The 23,396-nt window shown below is 44.8% G+C and overlaps 1 protein-coding gene across 1 annotated transcript in view; it reads left to right on the forward strand.

The window, feature by feature from the left end:
• gal3st3 (galactose-3-O-sulfotransferase 3) overlaps positions 1 to 2,646 on the forward strand; it is a 34,306-nt gene extending 31,660 nt beyond the window's left edge. The window contains exons 2-3 of the mRNA XM_055938209.1: positions 212 to 308; positions 784 to 2,646. Of these exons, the coding sequence (XP_055794184.1) occupies positions 226 to 308; positions 784 to 2,119 (1,419 nt within the window). The 5' untranslated portion in view covers positions 212 to 225 and the 3' untranslated portion in view covers positions 2,120 to 2,646. The remainder of the gene's footprint in view (positions 1 to 211; positions 309 to 783) is intronic.
• Positions 2,647 to 23,396: the final 20,750 nt, after the last annotated feature.

Consider the following 23,396-nt stretch of genomic DNA (forward strand, 5'->3'; position numbering starts at 1 on the left):
TCAAGTCACTATACACGCTCTTGCTTATGGATGCGGCCAATTATACGTGAAATAAATCTCCCTCTTTCTCTCCTTTGGTTTTGCATGTACAGTATGTTTCCCTTTTCTATCGCTCTCCCTTTCTCACCCTCTTATCTCTGTATCTCCCTTTTTACTTATTCCCTTTTTCTCTGTCCCTCCCTCCTCTCACTCTCCTTTTTCTCTCCCTCAGTGAAGTGGCGGATCATGTCTCAGAAGAAGATATTTCTGGTCTTTGTGGCAATTAGTACCGTCAGTCTACTGCTGCACCATGGGGGCCATTTCAGCTGGTGAGACACACACGCACACACACACACACAGAATTTGTTACAGGAAATAATTAATGCCACCTGCTCAGGTTAGCATAGGGCTAAATGTGCCAGGTAATGAAATGGGAACAGCTAACATGTAGCGTCAATGATTTTAATTGTCTGATGTGTACTTAAACCTTTTCTATTGTTCGCATGTATGGCCCGCCTTGTTTCACAGAATACAATAATAATCATTGTCACAGTCCTTGTACCTCTAGTCTGGCATCAATCACGATCAACAGATTTAATCCGTAACATACAGTATCGAATCTAGTGACCGTCAACCCACACCCAATCACGTGTATTAAAGGAAAATATATAATTATGCTAACCATTGTGTTAATCAGTCAAAACTGAATAGGAATTTTATTCACCTTAAAGTTCCTCATTACACAGAGATTGAGCTGCAAATCCCGTATTTAAAGCTCCCCCCCTCTCTATTTCTCTCATCTAGGACGATGGAAGCCTTTCACCTCGGCTGTCCGTCACTACGCACCCACCTGTCCTCCTCTCTCAAGCCCAAACACACCAACGTGGCCTTCCTCAAGACGCACAAGACGGCCAGCACCACCATGCAGAATCTGCTCTTCCGCTTCGCAGAGCGCAACAACCTGACAGTGGCGCTCCCTGTGCAGGCCTGCGGACACCAGTTCTGCTACCCGCGCACTTTCAACGCCCACCTCGTCCACCCGCACACCCTGCCACCCAACGTGGTCACTAGCCACATGCGCTTCAACCGCGCCGAGATGCAGCGCCTCATGCCTAACGATACCATCTACGTGACCATACTTCGAGAACCAGGGTCCATGTTTGAATCGTTGTTCAGTTACTATAACCAGTACTGTCAGAGTTTCAAGAGAGTTCCCAATGGGTCCCTGGAGGCATTTCTGGACGAGCCGTGGCGGTACTACCGTCCGGACGAAAAGGACTCCATGTACGCCCGTAACACACTGACCTTTGACCTTGGTGGGGACAAGGACCGTCCGGCGGCAGACGCGACAGCATACGCCCGGGCCTTTGTGGCCGAGACAGAACGTGTCTTCTCCCTGGTGATGATCGCCGAGTACTTTGACGAGTCGCTGGTCCTCCTCCGTCACCTTCTCTCCTGGGATCTGGAAGACGTGCTCTACGTCAAGCTCAACATGCGGATGTCCGGCTCCAAGCACAGCCTCTCGCCAGGCCTCCCCTTCAAGATCCGCGCCTGGAACGCCTTGGACGCACGCCTCTATGATCACTTCAACGCCTCCCTGTGGCGCCAGCTGACTGCCCTGGGCCCGGCGTGCGTGGCCAGGGAGGTGCGGTTGCTCCGCAGGGCCCAGGAGAGGCTGGTGAGGGGCTGCTTTGGAGGACGGCTTCCCCAGCTCCGCTCTGCTGCCCAGATCAAGAACAAGGAGCTGCGGCCGTGGCAGCCCAGCGCAAAGGTGGACATCGTGGGCTACGACCTGCCGACCAACACCAACGCCACCTGGCCCGGAAGTCTGGCCCACGAGCTATGTCTGAAGCTTATCATGCCAGAGGTCCAGTACACCAGGGTCCTGCTTCGATCGCAGTCGCTACGCTACCGACGCAGCTACCCGCTCCGCTCCCCTCAGCCCCAGCCGCAGCAGCCCGTACGGTCGGTCCTGCCACGCCACCAACAGGTGGGGATACAGCAGATTCCCCGGGAGGCCCTTCCTCCAGGACCTGGTCCCGCCTCTAGCCCCACAGCCACCTCTCGACCTGCAGGGACCCAGAGCAGGGCCACCAGGGTGGGGCTAAGGCCCTCGGGCCCCCAGAGGCAGACGCCATAACTTAAGACTGCAGCACCAGCCTTGAATATAGACTGAGTACAGACAGACTGAATGCAGACAGACTAAATACAGGCATGCAGGTAGACAGACAGACTGTCCTCCAGACTTCAGTCATTTGTCCCCAGGGACTGTATCAGGGGGTTCTGGAGGAGATAGGGAGAGGGGGGGGATACCCCCAGATTGGGGCTGGAGATTGGGGTAGGACCCCATCAATATGGGCACAGGCAGAGCACTCTCATTAATTACAAACTCTGTATGGAACAATAAAGAACTGTTACTCTCACTTTATCTCTCTCACTCTCTAATGCCACCCACCCCCCCTCCCAAACCTTGAGAAGATCTTGATGATGACAGTGAGAGAGGGTCACCGCTCCGGGTCCGTGTCCTCTGAGAATCCAACCCTCCAAGTCTTCTCCAGAGAGGAAAATCATCCAGTTCTGGGCTTTACCCCCTCCCACTGAGTGTTAGACCCCAGGACAGAGGTCAAATGTCAAAAGTTAGGCCAGGGGTAATTCGACTGACCCCTGCCCCCCCCCCCCCCCCCCCTCCCCCCACACACACACACACACTCGCAGCCCTACACCAACTCTCTCCCTCCTGCCCACCCTGCTTTAGAGCATCTCTCTCTGCTTCTCCGACCCCAGCTCATCTCTCTCTGCTTCTCCGACCCCAGCTCATCTCTCTCTGCTTCTCCGACCCCAGCTCATCTCTCTCTGCTTCTCCGACCCCAGCTCATCTCTCTCTGCTTCTCCGACCCAAGCTCATCTCTCTCTGCTTCTCCGACCCCAGCTCATCTCTCTCTGCTTCTCCGACCCCAGCACATCTCTCTCTCCTCCACCAGCAACTGAACTAGACCATGGCGGCTGCTGCTGACAAATGGGGTGTTTTTAGATATGGGAATTGTGTGTGTGTGTGTGTGTGTGTGTGTGTGTGTGTGTGTGTGTGTGTGTGTGTGTGTGTGTGTGTGTGTGTGTGTGTGTGTGTGTGTGTGTGTGTGTGTGTATGTGTGTGTGTGTGTGTGTGTGTGAGAGCGTATTTCCTATATATTTTGTTTATCTGGGGTGTTATCGCAATAAAGTTTTATGTGAAGTCTTATGTAAAGGTAGGGATCTTATAACCACACAACACACACACACTGGACTCAACCCATTGTTGGTTATGCAAGCCTGCTAAAAGACATGATGAGTGAGAGCTACAGTGTTTGAATATTTAATTATGTAATCATAATGAGGCTCTCTTTGGAGAGACCTTCCACTTGGGTTACACAGTGAAACACCCACACACACACACACACACACACACACACACACACACACACACACACACACACACACACACACACACACACACACACACACACACACACAGCAGTGTGGGCCATGCCAAAGTAGATTACCTATCCGAAGCAAAGCATAGGGAGGAAATAACTACGATACTAAGGGAAAGCAGTAGAAGAAGAGAGAGTCTGGGTCCTGTTCATTTGGACACACTGCGGAAAACATTTTAAAACATTTTGCAATGGAATTTGAAAAATATGTGTTTCCTCTTTGACAACTCCATATACTATTCCCTTCCTGTTTCAGTCCTTGGTCTCCCATTTGGTGCCTAATGAACATGGCACTGGTGTGGTGGCTGTCATGTGGAGGTTGTTTTTTGCCACTCGTTTCATTATGTGGTACATTTTTTATGCAGTTGGTTGTTCATGTTTAATGTGTTAAGTATGTTTAACTCGAATGACCTAAATGGTATGGTTCGACCTGGGTGTCCTTGAGGGGGTGTGTGTGTGTGTGTGTGTGTGTGTGTGTGTGTGTGTGTGTGTGTGCGTGCGTGCGTGCGTGCGTATTTGTGTTTCTGAGTATATATTATTTATTCTCTTCATCACTGGAAAAAAATGGTCTGTTTATGTTTACCTTCAATGTATATTTCCGATTTTGGAACAGGTTTGGTTTGGTATTGTGGACCAAACCACTTATGGCAATACACACTGTACTGTACATGGCATGTTCTGATGAATAAAATTTACATTTTCTACATAGGCCAACCACAAAAGCCACTCAGACAGCACCAAGTGTAATCACTTTAGCATGAATTTTATTGTGTTTTAAGTGCTTCCTAATGCTCTAGGTTGCATCCCAAATGACACCCTACTCCCTACATAGTGCATTATTTGTAGTGCACTGTGTAGGGAATAGGGTGCCATTGGGGACTCAGTCCTAGACTCGTGGAAAGAGGACAGGGTAGAAAGATAACTTTCAGAAGGGCCCTTGACCCCGTGAAATCCTCCATGTTCGACTGCTGTTCATTTTTAAAGAGCTCTTTGATTGTACTCTATTTTTCATCCCAAATGTCACCCTTTTGATCAGGGCCCATAAATAGGGAATAGGTTGCCATTTGGGACACAAGGTACCAAATCTAGGCTGGTTTCTCGGTTTTGAGAGACTTAACTAGCACAGAATGGTGGTTGTGTCACCTACAAGTCAATGTTAGCCAGCCTTTTTAGGAATTCTAGAATTAAGCAATAAGGCCCGAGGGGGTGTGGTATATGGCCAATATACCACGGCTAAGGGCTGTTCTAAAGCACGATGCAACGCGGCGTGCCTAGACACAGCCCTTAGCCGTGGTATATTGGCCATATATCACAAACCCCCGAGGTACCTCATTGCTATTATAAACTGGTTACCAACGTAATTAGAGCAGTAAAAATAAACGTTTTGTCATACATGTGGTATACGGTCTGAAATAGCACAGCTATCAGCCAATCAGCATTCAGGGCTCGAACCAACCAGTTTAGAATAGCTGTTTTACTACTGTACATCTTGTCACTTTATTCTCTTTTAGAACAACGTGGAACAAAAGTGTTCTTTTAGATTGAACCGTGTTCTGTTTTTAGGGTGTCTTTCTCAACAAATTGTGTCTTTGTTAAGAGAAAGTGTCAATGTGACACAAAATGATGTGCTTGATCTTTTTTCCGTGACTATATTTCCAATGACATTGTCTCTCTTTCCATGGCATTAATTCATTCTCATACGATATTTATTGATGTATTTGAACTGAAAGGGGTGTTTCTGTTTTTGACTGGGGGGCTCTGATCATACAGAAGTAAGGTGAAGTTTCCCTTAGACGCATATCTGGGGACAGTTTAGCATTTTCTCTGCTAATGGTTAAGGATAGGATTGGGGAGGGGGAGCTGATCCTAGATCTGTACCTAGGGGAAACTTTACCCTAGATCATACAGCTAGAGACAATCAGAGCTAGATGTCCCAAAGCTTTGTACTGAGGGATGATGGGGGAAAAGCAACACTTAAAAGTTGAATGATTCAAATCAATGTTGTTTGTTGTCATTTTTCATTTTACATGGGGTATCGGTTTTTAATTACTTGAATTGATGAGCCATTATAAATGGTTATACATTGTTTAGAAATGCTTGTACATGTTTATAAATGGTTATAAATGCTGAAATATGCATTAATAATAGGAAACACTAGTTGTAGTTTTATATGACTTATTAATGAAAGCTATTACATGCAAATACACATGTACATCATTAAGAAGACACATTTGAATATAACAAGAAGTGATTCAAATCCCCAAGAGTCTCAAGCTGCCATGAAGCAGCCTAATATGCAAATACACCCCAAATCACATCCAACTTCCATTAAAAAACAACAACAAATATCTTTCTCCGTTTCAATGGGAAAAACCGTTGTAAATCAAATGTGTTTGATGTTTACTATGATTACAGCAATCAGCTGTTCCCTTGCCAATGTCTTATTATTACCGCTGTTGTTGTCATGGTTTTATCACGAGCTGAAGTGGTGAAGCTGTGTGTGTGTGTGTGTGTGTGTGTGTGTGTGTGTGTGTGTGTGTGTGTGTGTCTGCCTGGCTGACTGCACTGCTCAGATCTGTGTCACTTCAAACGGACGACAAAGCCACTCTCTGCCAGGGCTCTAATGAGACGCTAATTGAAAGGAGCCGGTGAACTTCCATCTGCATCCCAAGTGGCACCCTATTCCCTACTATAGGGAATAGGGTGACATTTGGAACGCAACCACAATCTCATTCAACCGCCCCCCTAATCAAGACAGTTCCATAATTATTGGCACCCTTGATAAAGATGAGCAAAAAAGAATGTATAAAATAAGTCATTCAAATACTGAGTTATTTTGTATGATCTAATAAATGTGAACATTATATTATTTTATACTAATACAATTGCTCAGAGAAAGATATTTGTATTACTTGATTGGCACCCATAATGATTCTTGTGAATAAAATCTAACAAAATAAAATCTGGATTAACATTCTACTTTTTTAAATTCATCTCAGTTTAAGGAACTGTATTGTTGTCACGCCCTGACCTTAGAGATCCTTATTATTCTCTATGTTTGGTTAGGTCAGGGTGTGACTCGGGTGGGAAAATCTCTTTTCTATTTCTTTGTGTTTTTGGCTGAGTATGGTTCCCAATCAGAGGCAGCTGTCTATCGTTGTCTCTGATTGGGGATCATATATAAGTTGTCCTTTTCCTTTTGGGTTTTGTGGGATCTTGTTTTCTGTATAGTTTATTTGCCTTACAGAACTGTGCACTTTTGTTTTTGTCGTTGTTATTTTGCTTTTGGTGTCATCAATAAAAAGAACGATGTACGCCTACCACGCTGCACCTTGGTCCGGTCATTGCACAAACGAGAGCCGTAACAGAAGATCCCACCAAAAACGGACCAAGCAGCGTGGCCAGGATGAGTGGACATGGGAGGAGATCATGAATAGAGAAGGACCCTGGACGCGGGTAGGAGAGTATCGCCGTTCAAGGGACCAGATGGAGGCAGAGAAAGCGGAACGGCGACGATATGAGGAATTAGAGCAACGGAGCAAGCACGAGAGGCAGCCCCAAAACATTGTTGGGGGGGGGAACACGGGAAGATTGGCGGAGTCAGGTTTTAGACCTGAGCCAACTCCCCGTGCTTACCGTGGGGAGAGTGTGACTGGTCAGGCACCGTGTTAATGCGGTGATGCGCACTGTGTCTCCAGTGCGCACTCCCAGCCCGGTGCGCTCTGTGCCAGCTCCTCGCAGTTGCCATGCTAGAGTGAGCATCCAGCCAGGACGGATTGTGCCGGCTCAGCGGTCCTGGTCTCCAGTGCGTCTCCTCGGTACAGGATATCCTGCGCCAGCTCTACGCACGTTATCCCCAGTTCGCCAGCACCACCCAGTGCGTCCTGTGCCAACTCCCCGCACTTGCCGTGCTACAGGGGGTATTCAGCCAGGACGCGTTGTGCCAGCTCTGCCCTCCTGACCTCCGTTGCGCCTCCACGGTCCAGTGTGTCTTGCGCCGGCTCTACGCACTATGCCTCCAGTGCGCCTTCATAGCCCAGTGCGTCCTGTGCCAGCTCTCCACAATCACCGAGCTAAAGTGGGTATCCAGCCAGGATGTGTTGTGGCAGCTCCACTCACTAGGCTTCCAGTACGTCTCCTCAGTCCGGTGAGACCTGTTCCGGCTCCATGTACGAAGCCTCCTGTGATGATCCATGGCCCGAAGCCTCCAGTGATGATACATGGCCCGAAGCCTCCAGTGATGATCCATGGCACGAAGCCTCCAGTGATGATCCATGGCACGAAGCCTCCAGTGATGACCCATGGCCCGGAGCCTGCAGCGATGATCCATGGCACGAAGCCTCCAGGGATAATCCATGGCCCGAAGCCTCCAGGGATAATTCATGGCCCGAAGCCTCCAGTGATGATCCATGGCCCGAAGCCTCCAGTGATGATCCATGGCACGAAGCCTGCAGTGACGATCCAGGGAAAAGAGCCTCCAGCGACGGTCCCCAGTCCGGAGCCTCCAGCAACGGTCCCCAGTCCAGAGCCTTCAGCGAGGGTTCCAAGTCCAGAGCCTTCAGCGAGGGTTCCAAGTCCAGAGCCTTCAGCGAGGGTTCCAAGTCCAGAGCCTTCAGCGAGGGTTCCCAGTCCGGAGCCTTCAGCGAGGGTTCCCAGTCCAGAGCCTCTGGCGACGATCTACGGTCCTGAGGTCACGGCAACGATCCCTGCACCAGAGGCGTCACCGAAGTGGGGGGAGCCTCAAGCGGAGTGGGGTCGGCGTCCCGCACCGGAGCCTCCACCGAGAGTAGATGCCCACCCAGACCCTCCCCTATAGGTTCAGGTTTGCGGCCGGAGTCCGCACCTTTGGGGGGGGGGGGGGGGGGGGGGGGGGGTACTGTCACGCCCTGACCTGTGAGATCCTTATTATTCTCTATGTTTGGTTAGGTCAGGGTGTGACTCGGGTGGGAAAATCTTTTTTCTATTTCTTTGTGTTTTTGGCTGAGTATGGTTCCCAATCAGAGGCAGCTGTCTATCGTTGTCTCTGATTGGGGATCATATATAAGTAGTAATTTCCCTTTGGGTTTTGTGGGATCTTGTTTTCTGTATAGTTTATTTGCCTTACAGAACTGTGTGCTTTCGTTTTTGTCGTTGTTATTTTGCTTTTGGTGTCATCAATAAAAATAACAATGTACGCCTACCACGCTGCACCTTGGTCCGGTCATTCCACAAACGAGAGCCGTAACAATTGTGGCCTTCCATGGCTTCTTGTTTCACTGCGGTATAACAATTAGGTAACACATTTACAATCCCTTTGTCACACATCACTATGGGAAAAGTCAAAGAGCTCACAAACAAAAAAAGACAAACGGTTGTTGACATTTGTAAAACAGGCAATGGGTACAAAAAAATTTGAAAAAATATCTGAAATATACCATTTACCACTATTAGGGCAACAACTAAGAAGTTTAAAACCACTGGAACAGTGGTGTACTTGCCTGGTATTGGTCAGAAGTGTATCTGGTTGGTTCGGGAAGCAAAGAAAAATCCAAGGTCTAAAGTTGGAGAATTACAGAACTTGGTTGCATCTTAGGGTCACCAGGGCTCTAAATCTACAATTAGATGCCACCTCCATGCCAATAGGCTCTTTGGAAGGGTTGCCAGAAAAAAAAGCCTTTATTAAGAGTAAATGTAAATGGAGGGCGAGGGAGAAATTTGTATGCGTCTCTGTGTGTGGAGTAAGTTTGCTAATAGGCATTGGCACTTGAATTAAAACCGGTGCTACTGTATAGTCAGAGGACACGAATGTAGAGCTATTTGCCAACACACACCAGTGGTGGGTTTGGCTTCAAAAGAAGGATGCATATGGGTAGTTGCCATATGCCCAAAATAAAATGGAAAAAGTATTTTGTCTAACATTAAAGTAAAAAAAACATATAGTTACAATAAACTATGTCTAAACAACTCTAACTGTTATATGGCTAGCTTCAACTTTGAATTTATATCAAATTTAATTAATAATTTCATGCATTAGTGCCTTGAATTTGTCCTCTGGTGTGACATTACACTTAATGTGAATACACTGTCAACTGCGTTTATTTTCAGCCAACTTAACACATGTAAATATTTGTATGAACATAACAAGATTTAACAACTGAGACATAAACTGAACAAGTTCCACAGACATGTGACTAACAGAAACTGAATAATATGTCCCTGAACAAAGGGAGGGTCAAAATCAAAAGGAACAGTCAGTATTTGGTGTGGCCACCAGCTGCATTAAGTACTGCAGTGCATCTCCTCCTCATGGACTGCACCAGATCTTGCTGTGAGATGTTACCCCACTCTTCCACCAAGGCACCTGCAAGTTCCTGGACATTTCTGGGGGGAATGGCCCTAGACCTCACCTTCTAATCCAACATGTCCAAGACGTGCTCAATGGGATTGAGATCCGGGCTCTTCGCTAGCCATGGCAGAACATTGACATTCCTGTCTTGCAGGAAATCTCTCACAGAACGAGCACTATGGCTGGTGGCATTGCCCGGCTGGAGGTCATGTCAGGATGAGCCTGCAGGAAGGGTACCACATGAGGGAGGAGGATGTCTTCCCTGTCACGCACAGCGTTAAGATTGCCTGTAATGACAACAAGCTCAGTCCGATAATGCTGTGACACACTTCCCCAGACCATGACGGATCCTCCACCTCCAAATCGGTCCCGCTCCAAAGTACAGGCCTCGGTGTAACACTCATTCCTTTTACGATAAACGCGAATCCGACCATCACCCCTGGTGAGACAAAACCACGACTCGTCAGTGAAGAGCACTTTTTGCCAGTCCTGTCTGGTCCAGCAACGGTGGGTTTGTGCCCATAGGCGACGTTGTTGCCTGTGATGTCTGGTGAGGATCTGCCTTACAACAGGCCTACAAGTCCCCAGTCCAGCCTCTCTCAGCCTATTGCAGACAGTCTGAGCACTGATGGAGGGATTGTGCATTCCTGGTGTAACTCGGGCAGTTGTTGTTACCATCCTGTACCTGTCCCGCAGGTGTGATGTTCGGATGTACCGATCCTGTGCAGGTGTTGTTACACGTGATCTGCCACTGTGAGGATGATCAGTTTTCCGTCCTGTCTCCCTGTAGCGCTGTCTTAGGCGGACATTACAATTTATTGCCCTGACCACATCTACAGTCCTCATGCCTCCTTCCAGCATGCCTAAGGCACGTTCACGCAGATGAGCAGGGACCCTGGGCATATTTCTTTTGGTGTTTTTCAGAGTCAGTAGAAAGGCCTCTTTAGTGTCCTAAGTTTTCATAACTGTGACCTTAATTGCCTACCATCTGTAAGCTGTTAGTGTCTTAACGACCGTTCCACAGGTGCATGTTCATTAATTGTTTATGGTTCATTGAACAAGCATGGGAAACAGTGTTTAAACCCTTTACAATGAAGATCTGTGAAGTTATTTGGATTTTTACGAATTATCTTTGAAAGACAGGGTCCTGAAAAAGGGAAGTTTCTTTTTTTGCTGAGTTTATAAAGGTTTAATGATTCCCAAAAAGACAATAAATATATTTTGACTCATTATTTAGTTACTTCTGTCTTTTAAATCAGTAATCATATTCTTTCATTTAAAATGAAAAACACATTATTACTTTGCATAATGATGATAATCAAGTGTCTCATTTTGGGTAAGATTCACAGTAATTTCACTAAATCTAGATAAAAAGCACTGATCTTACTTGTGTATTATTATAATGTTACCTGCCTCATGCATAAGAATTATTGTTTTATTTTGTCCAAGACAACACCCTTTTTTCCTTTCATTTATTGGCTTCACCCCATTGGACATTATGTTCCACCAATGGACAATACACTGTTTCAGACCAAATAAAAAATGCTTCTAAACATCCATTCCAAACATCAGTAATGGATCCTTGAAAGATTCCTCTACTGTTATTTGTCACCACTACCTCGGGAGTGGATCTTTTGTGTGCCTGCTGCCTTCCTTGGATGTGGTAGCCGTTTCTCAGTCTCCCTCTCCGGAATCGAACCCCGATTCCCCGTTATCCGTGGTCACCACGGTAGGCACAGAAACTACCATTGAGAGTTGATAGGCCAGACGTTCGAATGAGACGCCAGTGCCACAAAGGGTCACCAACAGCATCCAGGGCCCCCGACAGAACCCGTATGGACTTTGGGTCTAATAAATACACATGTCCCCAAAGGTCAGCACTTGTTGGCATATCTTAGCACAAGAATTGCCACAGCTATCCAAGTAACATTGGAGCAATATATGGAACCATAACTGATTTAATGAACCATTCATAGATTCCCTGAACCGACCGTGTGTACTAAGACTTAGAGCAGGGGGGGGGGGGGGGGCAGTCTTTAAAAGAGGCATGGGTGATGGGACCCCGACAGGGTGGATCACAAATGCCAATTAGTCAGGAGGAGTGAAACTGGTAGGGCAGAGAGGGAACAATGGGATTGATGGTCTAATGCAGGGAGTGACAACCTGGAATGGGAGCACTACAGCCAGCCCCAATATCTGCCTGCACCCTCACTAGGGCCAGGTAAAAGAACTAGACCCTCCCCAGAGGGCAGAGACAGAACCAGAGGTCGCCGGAGCAATGATCACCTGTCGCAGATGAGAAACCAGGCGTGAGAGAATAAATACATAAATATTGCACTCAGAATCACATGTTTCGAACAGACCACCATAGTCCCTCTGCCCAAGAAAGCGAAGGTAACCTGCCTAAATGATTACTGCCCCGAAGCACTCACATCGGTAGCCATGAAGTGCATCAACACCATCATGCCAGAAACCCTAGACCCAGTCCAATTCGCATAATGCCCCAACAGATTCACAGATGATGCAATCTCAATTGCACTCCACACTGCCCTTTCACACCTGGACGAAAGGAACACCTATGTGAGAATGCTGTTCATTGACTATAGCTCAGTATTCAACACCATAGTGTCCACAAAGCTCATCACTAAGCTAAGGACCCTGGGACTAAACACTTCCCTCTGCAACTGGATCCTGGACTTCCTGATGGGCCGCCCCCAGGTGGTAAGGGTAGGCAATAACACATCTGCCACGCTGATCCTCAACACTGAGGCCCCTCAGGGGTGCGTGCTTAGTCCCCTCCTGTACTCCCTGTTCACCCACGACTGTGTGGCCAAGCAAGACTCCAACACCATCATTACGTTTGCTGACGAAACAATAGTGGTAGGCCTGATCACCGACAACGATGAGACAGCCCATAGGGAGTAGGTCAGAGACTTGGCAGTGTGGTGCCAGAACAACAACCTCTCCCTCAATGTGAGCAAGACCAAGGAGCTTATCGTGGACTATAGGAAAAGGAGGGCCGAACAGGCCCCCATTAACATCGATGGGGCTGAAGTGGAGGGGGTCGAGAGTTTAAAGTTCCTTGGTGTCCACATCACCAACAAACTATTATGGTCCAAATACACCAAGACAGTTGTGAAGAGGGCACGACAACAGCTTTTCCCCCTCAGGAGACTGAAAAGATTTGGCATGAGTCCCCAGATCCTCAAAAAGTTCTACAGCTGCACCATCGAGAGCATCCTGACCGGTTGCATCACCGCCTGGTATGGCAACTGCTCGGCATCTAACCGTAAGGCGCCACAGAGGGTAGTGTGTGCCAAGCTTCCTGACATCCAGGACCTATATAGTAGGCGGTGCCAGAGGAAGAACCCAAAAATTGTCAAAGACTCCAGTCACCAAAGTCATAGATTGTTCTCTCATGGCAAGTGGTACCAGAGTGCCAAGTCTAGGACCAAAAAGCTCCTTAACATCTTCTGCCCCCAAGCCATAAGACTGCTGGACAATTAATCAAATTTACATTGACCCCCCCCCCCCCCCTTGTTTATACACTGCTGCTACTCACTGTTTATTATCTATGCATAGTCACTTTACAAATTACCTCGACTAACCTGTACCCCCGCACATTGACTCGGCACCGGTACCCCCTGTATATAGCCTTGTCATTTTGATGTCGTTTTTGATTATAATTATTATTTTTTTAACTTTAGTTTATTTAGTAAATATTTTCTTAACTCCATTTCTTGAACTGCATTGTTGATTAAGGGCTTGTAAATAAGCATTTCACGGTAAGGTCTAACTACACCTGTTGTAATCGGCACATGTGACAAATAACATTTGATTTCATTTCTCCCATCTCCACACAGGAACTCTAGAGCTCTTTCAGAGTGACCATCGGGTTCTTGGTCACCTCCCTGACCACGGCCCTTCTCCCCCGATTGCTCAGTTTGGCCGGGCAGCCAGCTCTAGGAAGAGTCTTGGCTGTTTCAAACTTCTTCCATTTAAGAATGATGGAGGCCACTGTGTTTTTGGGGACCTTCAATACTGCAGACATTTTTTGGTACCCTTTCCCATGCGATGGGATGCCAAAATGTCTCTGAGCTCTACAGACAAGATGTCTCTGAGCTCTACAGACAAGATGTCTCTGAGCTCTACAGACAAGATGTCTCTGAGCTCTACAGACAATTACTTTGACCTTATGGCTTGGTTTTTGCTCTGACATGCACCGTCAACCGTGGGACCATATGTAGACAGGTGTGTGCCTTTCCAAGTCATGTCGAATCAATTGTATTTACCACAGGTGGACTCCAATCAAGTTGAGAAACATCTCCAGGATTATCAATGGAAACAGCAAAGGGTCTGAATACTTACGTAAATAAGGTATTTCTGTTTTTAATTTTTGGCAAATAAAAGTTTTTCGCTTTGTCATGATGGAGGTATTGTGTGTAGATTGCAGAGGATTTTAGAATAAGGCTATAATGTAACAAAATCTGAAAAAAGTCAAGGGGTCTGAATACTTTCCGAAGGCATTGTATACATTCCAAAGGCATCACACCAAGGACTAAGAAACGGACCAAGAAACGGACCCCTTTTATGGCAATGGCAGGGAAGTGCAATATTTTGATAAATATTTTTGATAAAGCTTCCAATCTGTTCAGGCCATGTGCTCCAGCCATGTCTTCTGTACTTCCTCACTGCAAGAGAACCCTCCCTCAGCGCAATGGTGCCCAAACGCTGGCTCATTATTTAATCAAGTAATTGTGTCACACCAAGTGGACATTGCTTTTGGGGACATCTTTTAATCAATCGAACACTATTTAGAAATATCATTAATAGACTTGGGGACTATCGTTTCCTGAAATAAACTTCAGTGTTACAACTAAAAGAGTAGGTGAGGGGACTTTTATTCATTTTTTCTGTAATTTACTTAAGTTCAAAGCTCCACAACCTTTCCTGGGACAGTCACACCATTGGGCAATTGTCACATTTGGTTAAAAATGGTAAGAAAACAAATAATACACTGCATGAATTTACTCATGATCCAAATAAAAAAGCTTTGCATATTATATCACTGTTTTAGCCAATTAAGTTATATTTGTGTTTGCCATCATGGACAAAAAACAGAGGCATCACATCTGTTATTTATAAATTATTATTTATTTTTTTACCTTTATTTAACTAGGCAAGTCAGTTAAGAACAAATTCTTATTTTCAATGACGGCCTAGGAACAGTGGGTTAACTGCCTTGTTCAGGGGCAGAACAACAGATTTTTACCTTGTCAGCTCAGGGATTCGATCTTGCAACCTTTGGGTTAACCTTTTGCTCTAACCACTAGGCTACCTACCGCCCCGTTATACCCATATGCAGAAAATAACTTCACACCTACTGTAAAATATGGTGGTGGATCTTTGATGTTATGGCGCTGTTTTGCTTCCACTGGTCCTGGAGCCCTTGTTAAAGTAGAAGTTTTATTTTTTACAACCAATTCTCAATTTGTTATGTAAATGGAATGTTATAGAAGGGTCCAGACACCTTTTGTGGGATATCACGTTTTTGAGAAACTTACCGCAAAGAGTAAATTCCATCCTCATCCTCGTTGTGTAGTATGGGGCCCCAGAAAAAACATTAAAAAAAGGTTCCAAAAACACCCACATATAGCCTGTCAGAAACGACAACTCTCTGTATATTGATGCAGGACTTTATCCGGAACGTTATATTCCATTGTTCATGATTTTTTCCTGGGGCCCCAATACTACATAAGGGGGATGAGGAAGTTATTTTCTGTTTAGGTAAAATTTCTCAAAAAAGAATGAAATCACACAAAAAGGATAATCCAGCAAGATAATAACCCCAACCACACAACAAAATCCCCAAAGAAATAGTTCATTGACCACAAAATCAACATTTTGCAATGGTCATCTCAGTCTCCGGACTTGAACCCCATTGAAAACCTGTGGTTTGAATTGAAGAGGGCAGTCCATAAGCGCAGACTGAAGGATATCAAGGATTTGGAAAGATTTCGTATGGGGGAAGGGTCTAAGATCCCTCCCAATGTGTTCTCCAATCTCGTAAAACATTTTTTTTAAAGGCTCGCAAGGGGAGGGTGCCGGATTATTGAAAACAGGATGCCAATCATTTTGATATATCTCTTTTAGATTTTTGTTTTAATATTGTTAAACAAAATCTTGTTCTCTGAGCAATTGTATTAGTTTAGAATAATATCATTTCCCCTTTTTTAGCGTGTAGTATATCTCAGTATTTGTATTATTTATTTTATACTGTCTTTTTTGCTCATCTTTATCAAGGGTGCAAATAATTTTGGACCTGACTGTAGATACAGACAGAAAAAACACAAACACACACACATATAGAGAAAAACACACACACACTCACACAGATGTACACAAACAGATAATAAGGACACACACAAACACAGAAACAGAGGAAGAGAGAGAAAGCGCTCCTCCAAATAGGGAGTCCCTTGTGACACTGCGACAATCTAACATGAATTAGTTGGAACACAAACACAGAGAAAAATAGAGAGGATAATGTGGTGTCACACTGTCAGGCTAAAGTAATGTGTTTTAAACTGAGTGACTGACTGAGGTTCTGTTATTGATACTGGTTTTGTGCCAAATGGCACCCTATACCCTATTTAGTTTGCTACTTTTGACCAGTGCTTACAAGGCTTATTCATTATGATCTATAAGGCAAATGTCACGACTTCCACCGAAGGTGGCTCCTCTCCCTTTTCAGGCGGTGCTCGGCGGTCGTCGTTGCCGGCCTACTAGCTGCCACCGATCCATTTTTCCTTTTCGTTTGTGTCTGTCTGTTTTGTTTACACCTGTGTCCTATTAGTTGATTTCGGTGGGTTTATTAACCTCCGCTGCCTGCTAGGGGTGCGTGTCTGCACCACAGGGTTTTCTTTTCTTACAGCAGTTGTACTGCTGTAAGAGTTGCTAGTGCTAGTTGCTAGTGACTGGTTGTTACATTGATACATTTTCACTATATGGCCTTCACCACGTGAGATCCTAAGTGAATATGTTGTCATTAAAATAAAAATTATTAAAGACAATACAATACATATTTCATAAGGCCTTTTGAGGACCTAGTTTTACCCTAAAAGTGTTGCTTGAAATTCGTAGTTTACAGGTCTCATTAGGCATCCAAGTCACATTATGCTGGATTGCAAAGTGATGTGTAATTCCTATTGGAATCCAGCCAGAGTGGGGATAGCCAACCTTTAGAATGTTTTATTCTTAATGACTGCCAGAGTTTGGGAAACTAAAATGAGACTGCTTTAATAATCTAAACTGGGAAAACCATTTCAGTAACGGATGCAATAAGTCCAAGTAACAGACTGGAAAACTTTAGAAAAAATGTGTAATTTATATTTGAGTAGCATAATATTAATTAATCAATCAATGTACATGCAAAAACATAGATGTTGAAACAAACAATTGTAAAAAATCTACCTGCAATAGAGCATGCTGAGAAAAATAATAATGATGGCCATATTTTTGGTTCAACTCTGGTTATTAACACCAACACTGGAGTTATTTTACACCACTATGTCACGCCCTGGCCTTAGTTATCTTTGTTTTTCTTTATTATTTTAGTTAGGTCAGGGTGTGACATGGGGGATGTTTGTGTGTTTTTGCCTCGTCTAGGGTGTTTGTATTGTCTAGGGGGTGTTTGTAGAGTTCATGGGGTTGTGTTCAGTGTAGGTGTTTATGTAAGTCTATGGTTGCCTAGATTGGTTCTCAATTAGAGACAGCTGTCTATCGTTGTCTCTGATTGGGAGCCATATTTAGGCAGCCATAGTCATAAGGTAGGTTGTGGGTATTTGTCTATGTGTAAGTTCCCAGTGTCTGCACTTATTTGTTTTGTATACCGTTAGTTTGTAAAAGTGTTTGTTTCATCTTCATTAAAAAGGAAGATGTATTGTTATTACGCTGCGCCTTGGTCCTCCTCTCTTTCTCCTAACGACGATCGTGACACACTAAGTGTTAATATAACTATTGAATCAACACTAGAAATGTTTGACGGAAAAATCAACACTAGTTATCACTGGCCAATTTGTTGTGCTATGAAAGGTTTGCTGTGTGCTACAAAAGGGATACATCTGCAGGCCTCCATACATTTCAAGAACCTTTTAGAATTCTGAAGATGCCACGTCAAGAACCCCACACTTAACTCACAGTTTTGTCAGTGTACCTGATCATGTTCTCCTTCTCTCTACTGAACACTTCAGTTTACCAGAGGTGCCGTTTGGAGTGCTGGCTCTGGATCACTCGCTCTTTCTCTTTCCCCCTCTCTCGCTCTCTCTTTTTCTGCCGGTGGTGGGTGGTCGTGATGGGTTATCCGTCAGACATGGGTGCAAACACGATTCGTTTCCTTTCAAATACTTAATCTGTGCTCCATTGAGCTTGTATGGCCGCAATAAAGACAATGGAATTGTCCCAGAAGTGCAGACCCCAAACCCTGTCGCCCATCTGGCACTCCAGGCATCAAGCTCAAGCGAAACTATCTTTTCAACGTCATTTAAAAAGATTTCCAATACTGTTTGAACCCAGGTGGTATGGTGTATCAGTGTGTGCGGCAGGCAGGGTCAGTGCGTGGGAGAGAGAGTAGACGAGACTCGTCAACAGTAGGCAGATAGAACAGTAGCTTCAGGGGCTTCAAGTGGCTGTTTACATCAGCGATTGAAGTGGGCTATGGTCCATGGCTCTGTGACCGAACACATTAGTTCACACATCAAGAGGACACTAGAGGCATGTGTGGGGGGAGATAGCTTGAGAAGTTAAAAGGACTCTGAATAAACAACACACACACACAAACACACACAAAAGTGAGAGATAGAGATTGCGAGGGAAAAAATGAGGTTGAAGAAGAGAGATACTTTGAATAAGATGCAAATGAGCTGACACAAACGGACGAGTATAATATGGAGAAATCTGGTGGGAGGACCAGGTGGAGAGGAGGAATATTGAGGAGACGTAGGTGGGGAAGGAGTGGGCATGGAGCGAGAGAAGGTGAGAGGGAAGATAGAACCAAATACTATTTACAAACTCAAAAGATGACAGCCAGCCTTGACACACGCACACACACAAACACACAAACACGCACGCTACACACACAGCATTGGGCGATTAGACATTTTTCAAACTATCATTCTGTTGGCTGCCGATGCCGGCGAACGCTCTATTCTTGTTCTTTTGGATTTCAGTGCCGCATTTGAGGCAATGGATCATAACATCTCTGTTGACCGGCTGGAGAGGTGGGTGGGAATCTCTGTCGTTGCCCTCGACTGTTTCAGGTCATCTCTATGTGGCAGACCTTTCTCAGTGAGCATGGGTGGCTCGGTATCGTCTCCAGCACCTATTCACTATGGTGTCTCTCAGATTTCAATTCTGGGCCCCTATCCTTTTTCCCCTGTACATGCTTCCCCTTGGTGACATCATCCACAATCATAACATTCAGTGTCACTGCTGTGCGGATGAAAAGCATTATTGTTTACCAGACCCTGTGAACAAGCTGGCATAGCTACCCTTCACAAGTATTTTGCGGACATCAAATGTTGGATGTCTGACAATTTTCTCCTGCTTAATGATAAGAAATCAGAGGTTGTTTTAACCTTGGTCATTTGTCCACCAATGTAAAGCCTATGGCCAGAAACCTTAGTTTCTTCTTTGACCCTGACCTAAACCTCAAGCTAAATGTAAAGAAGGCTGTCCAGTCCTGCATTTTATCATCTATGAAATATAGCTAAAGGCCATTCTTATTTCAGTCGCTGATCTGGAGAGAGTTAAACATGCTTTTATTTCGTTGTGCCTAGATTACTGTAACCTTTTGTATACGTGTCTCAATCACAAATCACTCCGTCGTCTACAGTTAGTTCAAAACGCTGCAGCGCGGCTTTTAACAGGGACCAGAAAACGTAACCATATCACACCTGTTTTAGCTTCTCTACATTGGCTACCAGTCACTTTTGGAATATATTTAAAAATTGTATTAATCACGTTTAAGGCTAGGCTTGGTTTAGCCGCATCCTATGTCTCATCTTTTATCTCACAACAAGCCAGGATTGAACTACGAGATCCTCTGGCAGGTCACCGTTAACCATTCCTAAGTCTAAGTTGAAAATAAAATGAGACCGAGCATTTGCCATTAGGGACCCTAGACTTTGGAATTGGTTTGCCAGAGGAGATCAGGGTTGCAGACTCAGTGGCTCTTTTTAAATCCCCGCCGAAGACACTCTGAATCTCAAGATTGCTTTAAATGTATGATTTGAATTATTTGAATTAGCTATCTTTTTTTCCTTCTCAATCCTCCTGTCTCTGTTTCTTTGTTAGTACTTTTATTTTATTATTTTATGATGTGAAGCACTTTGTTACCTGTATTGAAAAGCACTATATAAATACAGTTATTTTTTTATTATTAGGGATTCACAGCGAAGCCTCATATCCACCGCCTGTTTGACCTAGAGACTTAAACTTTATGTGTAGGTGTCTTTCCTCATGTTCAACAAATTTGCCTCAAGGACCCATACGCTCCGTCAGGATAGATTTTCCATCTTAGAAATGTTTGAAAACATTTGAGTCCAAATATCACCACATTCAGTATGTAGACCCATGGATGCTAACATTCTAATAGTTCTCCAACTTTCCGTTTATGTGACAAAACAAGCAAGCATAGTGTAGAGGTCATTCTACCGTCTAAACCGCTGTGAAATCTATTTTCAATAACCAAAAATATTGTATTCCCGTGCTTAACTTTTCTTTTTGCGTCTTTTACTTTCGGTTTTGTATACCAACTTCAAACAGCTGAAAATAACCAAAAATATTGTATGGAAAATGTATTTCACTGCAGTTTAGATAGTACAATGATTCTGTACACAATGACTGCTTGTTTTGTCACAAACTGAAACTTGGAGAACTATTCGAATTTTTGCAACCAGGAAATGGCAGAGCGTATTCTTCATATTCCATCTTTAAGAGAAGGCGGAGCTTATAACAAATCAGAAAATCTGATTTTATGTGCCCATTTAAATCCTTTGTAAATCCTATTCACGATGGCCTATCAAATCACATCAAAATGTATTAGTCACATACACGTGTTAAGCAGACGTTATTGTGGGTGTAGCGAAATGCTTGTGCTTCTAGCTCCGACAGTGCAGCAATATCTAGCAAGTGATATCTAACTGTTTCACAACATATACCCAAAATACACGTACATCTAAGTAAGGAATGGATTAAGAATATACAGCTTTGGAAAAAATTAAGAGACCACTGCAAAATTATCCGTTTCTCTGGTTTTATTATTTACAGGTATGTGTTTGGGTAAAATTACATTTTTTGTTTTACTCTATAAACTACTGACAAAATGTCTCCCAAATTCCAAATATAATTATGGTAATTTAGAGCATTTATTTGTAGAAAATGACAACTGCTCAAAATAACAAAAAAGATGCAGTGGTCAGACCTCGAAGAATGCAAAGACAAAAAGTTAATATTCCTTTTTAAAACAACACAATACTAATGTTTTAACACTATTTGGTGGAATAACCCTGATTTTCACAGTTCTCATGCGTCTTGGCATGCTCTCCACCAGTCTTTCACATTGATGTTGGGTGACTTTATGCCACTCCAGGTGCAAAAATTCAAGCAGCTAGGCTTTGTTTGATGGCTTGTGACCATCCATCTTCCTCTTGATCACATTCCAGAGGTTTCAATGGGGTTCAGGTCTGGAGATTGGGCTGGACATGACAGGGTCTTGATCTGGTGGTCCTCCATCCACACCTTGATTGGCCTGGCTGTGTGGCATGGAGCATTGTCCTGCTGGAAAAAACAATCCTCCGAGTTGGGGAACATTGTCAGAGCAGAAGGAAGCAAGTTTTATTCCAGGACAACCTTATACATGGCTTGTTTCATGCGTCCTTCACAAAGATTAATCTGCCTGATTCCAGCCTTGCTGAAGCACCCCCAGATCATCACTGATCCTCCACCAATTTTCACAGTGGGTGCAAGACACTGTGGCTTGTAGGCCTCTCCAGGTCTCGCACCCCCTGTGCAATTTGGTGGAGGATGATAGCGGGGTGAACAGGCAGTGGCTCGGGTGGTTGATGTCCTTGATGATCTTTTTGGCCTTCCTATGGCATTGGGTGCTGTAGGTGTCCAGGAGGGCAGGAAGTTTGCCACCGGTAATGCGTTGAGCAGACCGCACCACCCTCTGGAGAGCTTTGCGGTTGTGGGCGGTGCAGTTGCCGTACCAGGCGGTGATACAGCCAGACAGGATGCTCTCAATTGTGGACCATTTCAGTTTGTCATTGACGTGTACGCCAAGGAACTTGAAGAGTGTGGCAGGTAAGGTGGAGGTGATATGATCCTTGACTAGTCTCTCAAAGCACTTCATGATGACAGAGTTGAGTGCTACAGGCCGATAGTCATTTAGTTAAATTACCTTTGCTTTCTTAGGTACAGGGACAATGGTGGCCATCTTGAAGCATGTGGGGACAACAGACTGGGATAGGGAGAGATTGAATATATCTCCTAACACACCAGCCAGCTGGTCTGTGCATGCTCTGAGGATGCGGCTAGGGATACCATCTGGGCCGGCAGCCTTGCGAGGGTTTACACGTTTAAATGTCTTACTCACATTGGCCACAGAGAAGAAGAGTCCACAGTCCTTGGTAGTGGGCCGCGTCAGTGGCACTGTATTATACTCAAAGCGAGCGAAGAAGGTGTTCAGCCTGTCCGGAGGCAAGACGTCGGTGTCCGTGATGTGGCTGGTTTTCCTTTTATAATCCTTGATTGTCTGTAGACCCTGCCACATATGTCTCATGTCTGATCCGTTGAACTGGGACATAACTTTGTCCCTATACCAATGTTTAGCCTGCTTGATTGCTTTGCGGAGTGAATAACTACACTGTTTGTATTCGTCCATATTCCCAGTCTTCTTGCCCTGGTTATATGCGGTGGTTTGCTCTTTCAGTTTTGCACGAATGCTCCCATCTGTCCACGGTTTCTGGTTGGGGTAGGTTTTAATAGTCACATTGGGTACAACATCTCTTATGCACTTCCTGATAAACTCATTCACCGTGTCGGTAGATGTGTCGATATTATTTTCTGAAGCTACTCTGAACACATCCCAGTCCGCGTGATCAAAACAATCTTCAAGAGTGGATTCGGATTGGTCAGACAAACGTTGAATAGTCCTCACCACGGGTGCTTCCTGTTTGAGTGTCTGTCTATTAGGAGGGGAGGAGCAAGATGGAATAATGGTTGAGGGTTTTAGCATCACAAGTACAGCAATCAATATGTTGATAGAATTTTGGGAGCAATTGTTTGTTAAAATCCCCAGCTACAATAAATGCACCCTCAGGATATGTGGTTTCCAGTTAGCATAAAGTCCAGTGAAGTTCTTTGAGGTCCGTCGTGGTATCCGCTTTTGGGGGGGGGGGGCAATATAGACCGCTGTGGCTATAATTTCCGAAAATGATCTCGGGAGATAGTACGGTCAGCACTTAATTGTGGGCTATTCTAGGTCGGGTAAACAGAAGGACTTGAGTTCCTGTATGTTATCACAGTTACACCATAAGTCGTTTATCATAAAACATACACCTCCA

Source organism: Salvelinus fontinalis, chromosome 11, assembly GCF_029448725.1.
Source record: "Salvelinus fontinalis isolate EN_2023a chromosome 11, ASM2944872v1, whole genome shotgun sequence".
Taxonomy (NCBI): Eukaryota; Metazoa; Chordata; class Actinopteri; order Salmoniformes; family Salmonidae; genus Salvelinus; species Salvelinus fontinalis.